This window comes from Leuresthes tenuis, unplaced genomic scaffold (genome assembly GCF_036924035.1).
Source record: "Leuresthes tenuis unplaced genomic scaffold, fLeuTen1.0.hap1 SCAF_4, whole genome shotgun sequence".
Classification (NCBI taxonomy): Eukaryota; Metazoa; Chordata; class Actinopteri; order Atheriniformes; family Atherinopsidae; genus Leuresthes; species Leuresthes tenuis.
Window position 1 is genome coordinate 6686628 of NW_027325358.1, and position 13245 is coordinate 6699872.

General features: G+C 42.8%; 1 protein-coding gene across 1 annotated transcript in view; it reads left to right on the forward strand.

Annotated features, from left to right (window-relative positions):
• The window catches only part of pkd1a (polycystic kidney disease 1a), a 76606-nt gene that overhangs the window by 27415 nt on the left and 35946 nt on the right, over positions 1-13245 (forward strand). Inside the window, exons 9-16 of the mRNA XM_072384281.1 lie at positions 481-658; positions 2734-2948; positions 6200-6321; positions 6464-6614; positions 8297-8559; positions 8677-9045; positions 9297-9770; positions 9855-9986. Of these exons, the coding sequence (XP_072240382.1) occupies positions 481-658; positions 2734-2948; positions 6200-6321; positions 6464-6614; positions 8297-8559; positions 8677-9045; positions 9297-9770; positions 9855-9986 (1904 nt within the window). The remainder of the gene's footprint in view (positions 1-480; positions 659-2733; positions 2949-6199; positions 6322-6463; positions 6615-8296; positions 8560-8676; positions 9046-9296; positions 9771-9854; positions 9987-13245) is intronic.

A 13245-nucleotide genomic window follows, 5' to 3' on the forward strand; every position in this document is an offset into this window, starting at 1 on the left:
TTCTGGTGGTTTCAGATGAATAGTTTCTGTTGGACATGCGGGTACAACCACCCCTCTTCCAGCATTTTCTTTTTACTCTTACATCATCATTTTATCTTCTTTTCTCATCTTCTTTTCAAATATGTTAATAATTATAAGTGGATATTAGGACTTTCACTGAAATGGAGATGCAGATCGACAAACTTCCTGAGGAAAATATCACAATACGTCCTGCTTTACAAAAAACACTCAGGGTGGAAATATGTTTATTATGTGGACTGTTATCTGAGCTAATCTGCACTTATCTTTGCATTGTTGTCTTTCAGAAGTGTATAGTCAGAATGTATTGTGTAGCATATGATATGTTGGATTAATTATTTACAAACATTGTTGTTAAAATCATCTTTATCAGAAAAGAAGTGATTGATTATTTCCACAGTGGTGCAAGTGTGACTTAAAATGTTCTGGGAAATCATGTGATTGTTTGCTGTCCTCTGCCAGCCTCCCCTTACTGTCCAAGAGATGGAGTGAATGACACGGAGTCCTCTAGCTGTTTTGAGATCTTTCCAGAGGAGTTGAGCTGGACTGAGGCTCGACAACAGTGCCTGGACCGCACCGGAGATTTGGCAATAGTCAGAAGTGACGCACTGCGTAACCTGCTGGCAAACAAAGTCACACAGTGAGTGTTTTCTGTCTGCATCAGTTGAAGAAATGGGGCTCAGTGTTTCCCTCTGTAGTTCCATACATTGATACTGTTTGCATATTATCATGTTTGGGTCAAATGGTGAGGTCAGTTTTCCTCAAATTGATGCCCATAGATAGTTCCCTCCAATAATTGTGCAAACACTTGAACAGAGATGCACACATTAATAGATGTGTACACTGTGTTCTTACTATACAGTATAAGTAGGAAAATGTATCACCAGGTGCTGCCTAAAGCTGTCGAATACAAAACCACCACTTTGATACAGAGTATTATCCCCATTTGCAACACAAAGTGTAACAAACCATGTTGCAGTGTGTTAGCAGCCATGAAGAAGCATGGAAGCAGAATGCAAAATACTCTAAACAAATGCAGAGCTCTCGGTAATCAACTAATGGTAAAGTGTATCATTTTGTAGGTATTTTGTGTAAAATGTGTTTTTCTTTCTCCACTCCTGTTCTGGAGAATTTGTTTGACTAAATGTGTGTTATGTGAGGCTGTTCTCAGTGGGAATATTTACGGGATAGACACCGCATGAAGTACTTGGTATATGTGGCATATATCTGCATGTAATTCATTCATATGAAAAAAGAAGTACATAAATAATCAAAAGCAAATAACCCAGTCTACACATATGTCTCAGAATTGAGTTAATATAACCTGATATTAGCAACACATGACACATTACACTGTGTCATTATTCATTCAACAAAGTCCACCACAGAACCACCCTTACCAGCAATAATTTGAAGTAACTGTTTTCTTTATGCCATTATAAGTCTTTCACATCGTGGTGGAGGAATTTCTTCCCACTGTTCTTTACAGCGTTGTTTGAGTTCACTGAGGTTTGCAGCATCGGTTTATGCACAGCTCCCTTAAGGCAACCCCAGCAACAGTTACTTTTGTAAGATCATTGCTGATGTCTTTCCTCTTTCACATTGTGTTAACTCACAACTTAATGTTCCAGTCCAACAAACCGCTTAAACGTCTGTTTTCATAGAGGTTCTTAATCTTGCTTATACCATTAATCAGCATATTTGTTCAGCAGCATCTGCCCTGTTGAAGTAATTAAGTTCTCCACACATTGCTACTGCTTTGTTTTTATTGAATAGAAAAATGCACACTGTAATATTTAATATGTTAGTGTTCATCTGGGATTTAATTGACCTAATTCTGATATCTGGCTGTTTTTTATGTTGTGATGTGTAAAATTTTAGAAAGTAAGGATGGTGTCTGTGCCTGTTTAAACTAAGCCTGTGTGGACATCATACAAATTGAGCTTCAGATTTGGCTTTTAGAATACTTCTGCCCTGACCTGAAGACCTTCAATGTTTGGTGTTTAGATGAAACAAAGTTGCAAAAACACATCTGTAAAAGCACAGCTGTGTTGTAATTATAACACCCTCAGAGGAGGAAAATGACATGGCGTGTTAATGTGGAGGTAGAGACCCTGGCCTCATAGCCTGAAGTGAAAGTGAAGACAAGAAAAAACCTGCTGCAGATGGAGCTTTTACCCTCTCTACTCCTCCACTCTTATTTTCCTCCACCCCCTCACTTATATAAGAAACTTTTTTTTACATAGACCCTTTTTCCGTTTTTCCCATTTCAGCTTTAAAAAACCCTCTCCACTCGCTATCTGATGCTGTTTTCACAGATGTGAGAAGTCAGCCATAAGAAAGAAAACAAGATGGGGAAGAAAATTGCTTTCATCCAGGAGAATTTTTATACCTGTCAGAAATTACTTTGACCAGCATCAAACAAAAGGTCAAAAGACTTTGTTTCCATTTTTTTCCACCTATGTGCAACAACAAGGAAAATGAGTGCGGGGGAATCTGTTCAGCGTTATTATCACCTTGGAGGGAAAATGCACTTATCAGACATGATCATGGAATTGGAATCAATACTGGACCACCCCCTTGCGTTCAATCAGAACCCCTTTTCCCACTTTCTCCTCTACAATCATTGATTGTTGAAGGGAAGCTAACAGAGAATTGACAGTTGTTGAACTCTATGTATTTATCTTTGATGATTTTTCTTTATTTTTGCACCAGGGAGCGAGGTGTGTGGCTAGGCTTGAGTGATGTTCACTCTCCAGGGAAACTGCGCTGGGTGAATGGATCAGCAGCACAGGATGGAGAGGAGGGCCTCCCGCCTCGATCGCCGATCTCTCGCGGAAACGTGTGTGTGTCTTTTGATCAGAACGGCCAGACCAGTTCCCACCTGTGCGACGCCAAACGAGCTTATGTCTGCCAGTACAACCCCCAAGGTATGTCCACAGATCCACACAGTTAATGCAGATGCAGAGACATTATATATGAGCAATTTTTTCCCAAATTCCCAGAAAGCCTAGGACCTCTTCACTCTGAATTTATTGTAAATTTAGGTCGCAGCACAGTTAACAGAAGAAAGGAGTAGCTGACACCCTGTCCATGACATCTAATCATAAGCTTTAGTCAGGTTCTCAAAAGCACCACTTAAAATTAAAGCTGAATACTGCTCCTTGCTTTCAAAGGAGCTTTCAAGGGTGGTGTCCCTTGTAGTGTATATAACCATATGTACCAGCATTATGGGTAGAATAATAAGTCAGGACTGTGTTTTATTATACTCTTAAGTAATAAGGTGCTTAAGTGAGCATGAACATATTAAAGCATTTTGTCATTTTGCAACATTTTCATCACAGTTAGTAATGATCTGAATTTTTACCTGTGTGTATATATACATATAATATATAGTTTTTTCAAGAAAAAAATAGTGAAATAGAATGTCAATATTAAAACTCTGAAAACTGCAGAGAACAAGCAGGCTACTGATGTATGAAGATGCAGTTTTTAAATTATTCACTTCCATTCACAGCAGCTGATAGTTGTCCTTTCAACTATCTCTCACGTTGCCATAGAGGACTTCTACATTTTTTTCACCTCTCTAACTGTTTTTGATGTTCTTGCTCACTTACTCAGTTTGGCTCCAGGGAACACTCAAATCTGTGGAAATGGTTTTGTGTCGTTGTCCTGATTCATGTTTGGTTTGGTGCAAACCAAACACACAGAGGAACATTGCCTGCCACAGAAAAGGGTCTGAATACTTCAAATTTCTGTTCTGTGTAAAATGTCAATTATTCTGTGTAAATTGTTGGGCAAATAGCAATTTAATCCATTTGAAATTAAACCTACAACATAGTAAAATTGAACAAAATGTGAAAGAGGTCCTATTGATTGCTGTATGAATCATACCAGCAAAAGCAAAAGTCTTTTTAGAAGTTCAAAAGCAAAGTGCAAAACGTTAAATGTGCCAAATAATGCGAGTCACTTTAAAAAGTCAAGAAATAAGAAAATTCTCCATCTGCCTGGCCGGGTTTTTTTCTATTTCTGTGGATATTCACACATAACGTGCACAAAAGCAATACAAGAAATAGCATTCTTTTTTGGTCACCAGTGTAAGATGTTTGTCACTATATGTGGATTGAATGAATGAAGTCACTTAAGATGTCATTGTTCAATGTTTTTCCTGAGCCTGTGCCTCTCATAGAAATAACGCAGTTGGTTCAGACCACTGTAAGCTCAAGCAGAAATATTGACCACCAGGAGACATCTTTATGAGGCTGAATTCCTTCAAAGAAATAAACAATGTCAGCTGCCATCAGAGAAACCAACAGCATGTGAACTTATCGTAGTTTTCATGTGTATCTGGCCTCCTGATGGTCTCATGGTGATTCTTTTGTCCACTCTATGTGTCAGTGTTTGTGGCACTCTGTGGTGAGTGTTTTTCTTTGTTGCCTCAGAGGTTTGTTCTCTCTCTGACGTCAGAACAGTTTGTTACTAGTGTGGACTGCATCGTTTCTTATAAATAGCCTCTCCCACTGTGGTCCATGTGAGCCCTGTATACTTCTGTCTTTCTGGTATTTTTTGCAAATCCTTTTTTAAAAATTCACACTAATGTCCATAAAGGAATTATGCAAAACTTTGATCTCAGTCATGTATTTTTTTTGTGAAAAAATCCAATCATGCATACAGGTGAGTTACAAATGTATTTTAACCATGGCTTTTAGCTTTTAGTATTTTAGTTGGAAGAATATGAATGAAGGTCAGGACTTCAGTTTGCAAATACTGTACACATACTTAATGTGGACTTAACTGTTTTATAGAATGACTGGTCAGTGTAAGGTTGGTGTCTTTGTGCATGGAACACTCAACTTAGATTAATTTCGCAGACACAAATCCTTTATGATTCAATGTTACAGCTCAGAATTCATCGTTCCATCAGAGTTCGTAAGCAGTTGTGGCCAAAATGCAGCAATTCACCCCCAAATCTTCATATTACCAACACCTTCTTTGAGTTGCTCTTTTCACACTTGCCACTTAAGGCAGGACTTTGGTACCTTTGTTGGTCATCACTTGTCTGTTTATAAGGTACGAGGGTGGAATAGTGGGACAACGTTGATGTGACTAAGCAGGAATAGGAGTCATAGAACTGAACCAGCATGTATTTAGGGATATACATGTCAGTTAAGGGAAAGTCAGCATGGTGGAACAAGAAGTATAGCAGTCGTCTGCCAATCCTTAAGTCAGTGGTTTGATCTTTGGCTTCTCCTAACCTCATGTTGAAATGTCTTTGGTCAAGGCACTGAACCCCACATTGTCTCTGATGCATTCAATTGTGTGTCTGTGCTTGTTTTTCCTACACAGTGAGGAATAAAATATGACTGCACACCGACATATGAAGACTTCCTGTAAAAATGAGGACAGCAATTGTGTTCTGACAGGAGCAAAGTGATTTTTTGAGGGTTAAGACTTGGTTCTAGTGTCAGGGTTAAGATTAAGTTTAGGGTATGGGTTGGACATTCAGGTGTGATGGTTATGGTTTGGGTAAAGGGCAAGGGAATGCATTGTGTCAATGGAAAGATCCCCACGGGCATATAAACCACATGCTTATGAGTGTGTGTGTGTGTGTGTGTGTGGATGATTGACAGAAGTGCTGCAGAGGCTGAAAAATGTTCTTTAAGTATGCATCAATGCTTAAGTGTGGCTTTAAGTGTAAAACCACTTACAATGGCAAAGAATTCAATCGCAATACTTGGTGGGTGGTTATTCAGCCATTTTATTAACTGGCATTAGTTATGGCATTAACTTTGTAAAACATAGAAAATTTGGTAGAATAGGTGTAGGTTGTTTTGTTTTGTTCAGATGAAGAAGAAGAAAGAAATGAGAAAGTTTCATGAGAAGAAAAGAACTACAGCTGCATTGAGCTTCTTGTATTGGGATTTACATTGTTTTTCTGTCTCCGGGCATAATGCTTCACTTTTACACAAAAGGTTCTACAAAACATTTTCCCCACAGTCCTCTGGCTCATCCACATGATCTTTGGCAAATTGTAGAAGGGCAGCAAGGCTTTCTCCTTGCAGAATTGTTATTATTGAATATTTTTGTGTATATAAATATAAAGTCATATAAGTTCTAAAGCGCCCACAAGCTTTCAAACACACGTCTCCACTTTAACAGAATTCTGTTTCTGCCTCTGCAGTGCGTGTCCCAGATGCCGGGGTATACATGGTGGGCATGGCTGCATTTCCTTCCCATAATCCTTTGCCCCAAGCTTCTCCCACTTTATCCTCTGTTCCACAACTTCCCAGCAGTGGCGTAGAGGTGAGTATATATATATATATATATATATATATATATATATATATATATATATATATATTGGTTTGTTTTAACAAATGTGTCCTCAAACACTCTTTTTTTTTTTTTTTTTTTTTAAATCAATTTCTTTGGTTTTTCCACTCAGATGCTGTTGTTTCCTGCCATGAGCTTTGTTCAGGCAGGCCGTCTCTCCTCCCTAGAGTTTGTCATCCAGGAGCTCAGCTCAGAAGTCCACATCAGATTCCAGACCTATAGACCCCTCTGCCATAATCTTGGCCAGCACCTGCTGCTACCCAGTGAGTTACACACAGCAACACACTAACATACGTTTGGCACGTATAAATGTGCACACATTCTCTGGGAGTACCAGTAGGTGTTATAAAAAAGATATAAGCCACCTGAGCCCACACCTCCAATTACACACACACCCTGACCATCCTTGTCTAAAGCTGTTAGATAGGTGAACATGAAAGGAAAATGCGAATGGAGACAGAAAGTAGGGCGAAAATGGAGAGGAAAGAAACCGAACTTCACAAGGGAGGTGACCTTGCTTCTCATCATCCACAACCACCAGAGTCACAACAATATGTGTGTAAAGGTGCACTGAGACACAGCAGCATGGACATGTAATAATAAGAGGAGTAGAAAAGGGATGCACTTTAAGGATTCAAGAGTCACAAATCCACAGAGACTGGTCTCTTTTTAAAGACAATTCAGCACGTTTTTCATGAATATTATGCTTCTGGTCTATCAGTTACACAGAAAGCCAGTTTTGTCTACCCCCATAGGAAAATGAATGCAAGCCTAGCACACTTATTATGTTCCCACTATGAATTCACAAACTACAGACATGCAAACATACTTTATATTCCATAGATTCACACTTTTGTCCTTTTTTTCTAGAAATCTGCTTTCATTTTTCTTTCTTGGATCCTGGATGTCATGGCTTTTATCAACAGTTTTGTTCTACTTTTACTTGTTGTGCACTTTTCCAAGATGTCATTTTAACAACCACGGTTATGATTTGTTTGTCTACTATAAAGTACTGTGCAAAGGTCATGAACTGTCCCAAATGTGTTTATATATTGCCAGGAAACAGGGAATAGGTGATTTGATTTTATTTTTTTATCACAAATGGAAATACAGCATATAAGGCAAAAACAGTGTTTGTGCAACTCTAACTAGCTTTTAAGTCAGTATATAGTCTGAGTACCTTTATCTCTTAACTAACATCCCTCTTAGACAAGCTTTCTGTCATTTCTTTAAGTAGTCTTCAGGAATAGTTCTCCAGGCTTCTTGAAGGACATCCCAAAGCTCTTTTTTGGATGTTGGCTGCCTTTTGTTCCGTTCTATGTCAAGATGATCCCACACTGCTTCGATAATGTTGAGGTCCGGGCTCTGGGGAGGATTCATCCCTCCATAAGACCTGTTGGCACTGATTTTCAGTCCACTTCTTGTGTCATTTGGCATAGCTCAGTCTTTTCTCAAGAACTGGACTGAAAATTAGGAAAAAATTGGCCAATGTCCAAAGAAAAACTTTGAAATGGCTTCAGAAAGCCTAGAGAACTATCGTCCAAGACCACTTTAAAAGATTAAAGAAAGAAAGAACGTCTGGCTGCTTGGAAGCAAAATGAAAGGAAATCTGGAGTGGCTCAGTAGTTCTGCACACTACTGTATTTGTACTGTTACTTCTAAGTAACAATAGGTGTTTTTTTTAAACAGATATATGAATATAATTTTAGTCTTTATATTATGTATTCTCAGTGTTTTTATATACATGGAGCATTGTTCATGTTTATTTCTGTCTTCAATGCACCTGTCACTCTTTCAGGAGTGTTGAGCTTATTTTTCAGAACTTGAGCGTTTTAATATTCGTTACATAAATCAGTTAATAAGATATGATCCAACATCAGAAATCTTTTGTCACATCATCCCCCATATTTTAAAATGAAAAAAATAAAGTATTCTTATCTTTTAGGTTGTGGAGGCTCAGCATGTGCCCCGGTCTCTGTTTGTGTCCCCAATGGCACAGTGAGCAGCGATCCGCCCTCTTGCCCTCGACTAGAACAGTGGTGTCCCTTCCAGCGCCGGTGTCTGCCCCTATCAAGTCCATGCCAGCCATCCTCCTGCCCTAACTGCAGCCATGCTCACCAACTACCACCTGGGACATGGAGACCTCAATACACCCTACAAAAAGAGGTGGTCTTCACTTTGCCAGCAGGACCAGCATCACACGTACTGGTGAGCAGGTTTACTTTAGCCTCAGAGCTATTTCAGTGATAACCAGTTTAATGTTTCAGTTTTTACCTGTCATCTATCTAATACAACAGACTTGTTTTTTTGTTTTTTTTTTCCTAGATACAAGACCAACTGGAGGACATTCTTGTTTCACGTGGAGATGTAATTGCCCTGCAGCATGACGCTGGCCCTTCCGCTCTTCTTCGGTGCCATTCTTCTCCACAGTCATTGTGGAGACAGTTTGTCTTTGCCTTGAACCTATCAGATTGGTTCTGGATCAACAACACAAGACAGTCAGCAGATTCTTCAGCTGACCCCACATCTGACCCAGTGCTTGACATGGAGGCGCTGGTGAGGGATGGCGAGGGAAGCTGGCTGGAGGAAGTAGTTTGCCCAATCAGAGTGATCTATGTGGGACACAACAAGACTCAGCTGCAGGGAGCACAGCTGTCTGCTGGCCTCCCCCAGCCTGGACTCTACAGCCTGCTGGTAAGTCATCAATCCTCTTGTCATATCCCAGCATGCATTTGACACCAACTACATTCAAGAGGAGGCTGCTTTGGAATGCAAAGCCTGTTGTGTTGAGCTCTGTATTTTTCTATTCAAAATCAAATATCAGTGACATTGTTGTACTTTGTATTTTTATTGCCAGTTGAGATTAATCTATGAGTAAATCATTCTTTGTTTGTATGACTCTTGTATTACCCTAAGAATTTAAAATAATTTAAATTCAACTTCAGGTACACTCCACGGAGCCATCATACCCAACTTCAGCATCATGCCTTTTGCGGGTGGTGCCTCCTCTCGGCCTGACTATCTTACATCCCCCAACACGGAATGGTACCCTTTACCTTAGGCCCAACGACACCCGGCTTCTCCTCCGTGTGCAGTCTCGCTACGTAACATGGGGATCTCAGCATGGTAGCAATCACAATGTGACTTTCCAGTCTGAATGCCCCCCGGGCTTTATGTCCAATCCAGCGCTCTGTCAGCCTGGACCGAGCTCAGTCGAAGTTTCAGAGCCCAACCTATATGCGGTGCTGGATCTGAGTCTGGGAGAGGAAGAACAGAACGGTCCAGTGCAGGTGGAGCTGGAAGCCAACAATAATGTGACAGAAGCAAATCTGGTGGTGGTTGTTAAACTGGAAATGCCTCTCAGGGGACTGGTGGTACAACCACACCCTGCACATCGTGTACTGATGGAGTCTGTCGTGGTGAGTGTGTCCTTTTGCTAATGTATTTATTCAACAGTTGTTAGATATTGGTATTGTATTCAATGAACTGTGCTCTCTTTACAGAGTTACACTGCGTCAGTGAGTGAAGGTTCCAGTCCTACATTTAAATGGACGGTGGATGACAACCCCTACTTCACCTATAACAATAGCGTCCTTAATGTCATCTACCAGAACGCTGCCACCTACAAGCTCACAGTGAGTTCTTTTTCTAACTTCGCTCAGTGTTTCACTATGGGAATCGCTTCTGGCAAGACTATTACGGAAGCTCCAATGTCACAACGTCTGTCTCTGACAGACCCGTCCGGGTCATTTCTCGCTTTCTTCGGAGTTACGAGAGCTCCCTCAGTACATCCAGTTGTCAAGTTGGTTGCTAGCTTAACTGCTATCAGACGTCCCATTAAGGGAAACGTTGCCTAGCGTGGCACCGACAGACTGGACTGTGCTAATGGTTACTTACAGTGGGATTACGACGGCGTTGTGGCAAGCTTCCCGACAGGTCACCAGGTGCTCACCTACCGGGTGTCCTGTGCTAGTTTTGGGCTACGTTCACTCGAGCTCAGCTAGGTGCTAACATTAGCTTGTTAGCCACCGGAGCATAGTTAACGCGTAGCGGAGGACTATTCTCCACACGACAGGTTATAGTTAGGCTCACACCGACTATATACCCCCATTCAAAAATAAATAAATAAAAAATCTAAACTAGGCTCACCCCGAGTACCATATTTCTCCCCCATTTGGCATGTCTGTCCCCGCAGGCAAAAAACAAGAGCTGGGTAGAATGAAGGGAAGGGCTCTTCCCACCGTTGCCCCACATCATGTGGAGCAACAATTTCGGGCAGAGACCCTTCCGAAATTGTACAGAAACTAGCAGACCCACAGGTTTGTGCACATTGCTCCACCATGCCGGTGAAGATCCTGGAGAGGACACTGAGAGTGACAGGTGCTGATGGCAAGGACCCCTCCTTCACCGTGTCAGATACTGCTCAGGAGAACCACGCTACCCATCAGATGTAAGCCCCGAGGGCCTGGGCGGACTTGATGGAGGTTGAGCCCATACCCCTGCTGTTCGAAGGTGTTTTCGGGCGGGAGGAAGACGACAATGCAGATGATGAGATCGGTTCTGACATCCTCAAATTGGGTGACATGGAGGACGGAGAGGAGGACTCTACCTTCCCCACTCAATCCAAACCCCTAGCTCAACCGAAGCAGCCGCTCCGGTAGATAACAACCTGTACGAGGTTTGCAAACGAGCCAGCAGCTCAGGCCAGCGGTGAGGGACAATGAGGGTGCAGTGAGGGACAATGAGGGTGCGGCGAGGGACAATGAGGGTGCGGCGAGGGACAATGAGGGGGCGGCGAGGGACAATGGGGGGGCGGCGAGGGACCTCTACGGCGGGAAACGGCTCCTTCCGGCCAAGCAGCTGCTCCCAGCAGTCCTGGGCAACATGGCAGTTCTGGTCGAGCCCGTTCAAGTTCAAGGTAACCACACAGGCCCTGGGGCAAGTATTCTTTTGCGGAAGTGGCGGCGAAACGCCGCTCTTTCCAACTCCCGGGGGTTGGGAAGAAGCGGGCTACCTGATGCGCCATGCCCCTCATCACCTGTCCCTCCTCCGACAAAGAGGAGAAGAGAGGAGTTCAGAGTTCCCCAGGCCCCCCCCCCACTAGTTCAGAAAGACTGGGGAGAGGGACTGTCATGTTCGCACCGCGGTGTGCAGTTCGGAAAGTGTCACCAAGCACCTGTCATTCACTACAGCCAAGAGCTGTCCCCCCCCAGGTGTCACCAAACACTCATTGTCTGGTTTCCATGTTCACAGAGGTAAAGCTGACAACCCTGCAGCCAGGCCAAGAGCCGAGGGCGGGTTGCCCCGCACAAAAAATGTTAACATCGGGCAGCCCAGGGAGGGAGGTTCATACCTCCTCCCGGCCTCTGGAGGGTGCCATCGCCCTTCTGGAGAGAGGGTCCCTGGCTGTTCAGGTGGAGAAATGGCGCACATGCGCAGTGAATATTTGGTCATATATCCGCGTATATCCATATAACGGGAGAGACAGGGCATTGACAATACAGTCTCTAAATAAGGCATTATCTGTCTTTATTTCACCAATACTTTAAGACAAATGGATGAATGAACGCGTACTATTGCACTGTTAGCTCATAGCTGCTGTGTTGTTGTTATTGGCGGCTATCGGGGGGCTTATAGAGGGCTTTCTACACACTCGTCTACTGGGATGACGTCATCGATGCGCGCTGCTGCAGCACAGTTTATTTAATCTGTACCTTGTGACAGTCGGCTAACTTCACGCATAGTTTGCTACTGATAGTTTTGTGCAACATAGCAGGATATTTATCAGATTTTGACGACATGGACGACTGCGTCTAGGGCTGCTGGATCTGATGGTGTCAGTCATTTCAGTAGTGAGGCTGGGCCTCCTGCTGATGAGGGATGTGCAGAGATGGGTGGCATCGTTAAGACTGTGTCAAAGCTGTCACCTCTCTCACTTGGTGACAGTTCTCCAGAGTGCACGGCAGCTCTCCACCAGTGGAGAAATCCGGCGATATTCTCTCAGGGTTTCAGCCTGGGGACAGTGGCGCCTAGGGTTGTCATAACAACGGACGCGTCCATGACAGGTTGGGGAGTGACATTCAAAGACAGATGACTGAATGGCATCTGGTCAGCGGAGCTGGCTCAGGTGCATGTAAACTATCTCGAGTTGATAGCAGTGTTTCTTGCCTTAAAACACCAGCATGTGCTGGTGAAATCCGGCAACTCCGCGGTGGTGGCATGCTCTCTCCACGGCTTCACAAGCTGGCAAGGAAAATAATTCTGTGGAGCGTCTCTCGGCTCAGGTCGCTGCGGACGATGCACGTAGCAGGAGTGCTGAACAAGGGTCAGGAGTCAGATGACTTCGGGAAATTATTCATTACGGGAGTGGTCTATATCTCCCATAGTGAAACACAGTGCGAAGTTAGAAAAAGAAGTTTGGGTTACTTAACGTAATCCCTGTTTTTTTGATAACAGACTGAGGTGTTTCACCAACAATTCCCTCTTTGCATGGATGAGGGAAGAAACCGATAAGAATGACCCGAACGTGGCGGTCGACCATGGTATATAGAGGGGCGGTTCTTCCCCACATGTTGGCCTGTCTGTCAGACACAGACATTGTGTCATTGGAGCTTCCGTAATAGTCTCGCCAGAAGCGATTCTCATGCTGAAACACCTCACTCTGTTATCAAAGAACCAGGGATTACGTTAAGTAACCCAACGTTTCTGTCACGTGTTCAAATTCAGCACAAGTCTAGTTGTTGTCATACTGCCAAACAAAATTATGTATAACCCACTTGCTTTTGTACTCCTGTGCAGGGAACAGAGTTAGCTAAGCTGTAAGGGTCTGCTTTGACTTGTCCTTTATATCAACAGAAAAAGTCATTCTAAATGTGTGATTTAGCTTTTTCTTTA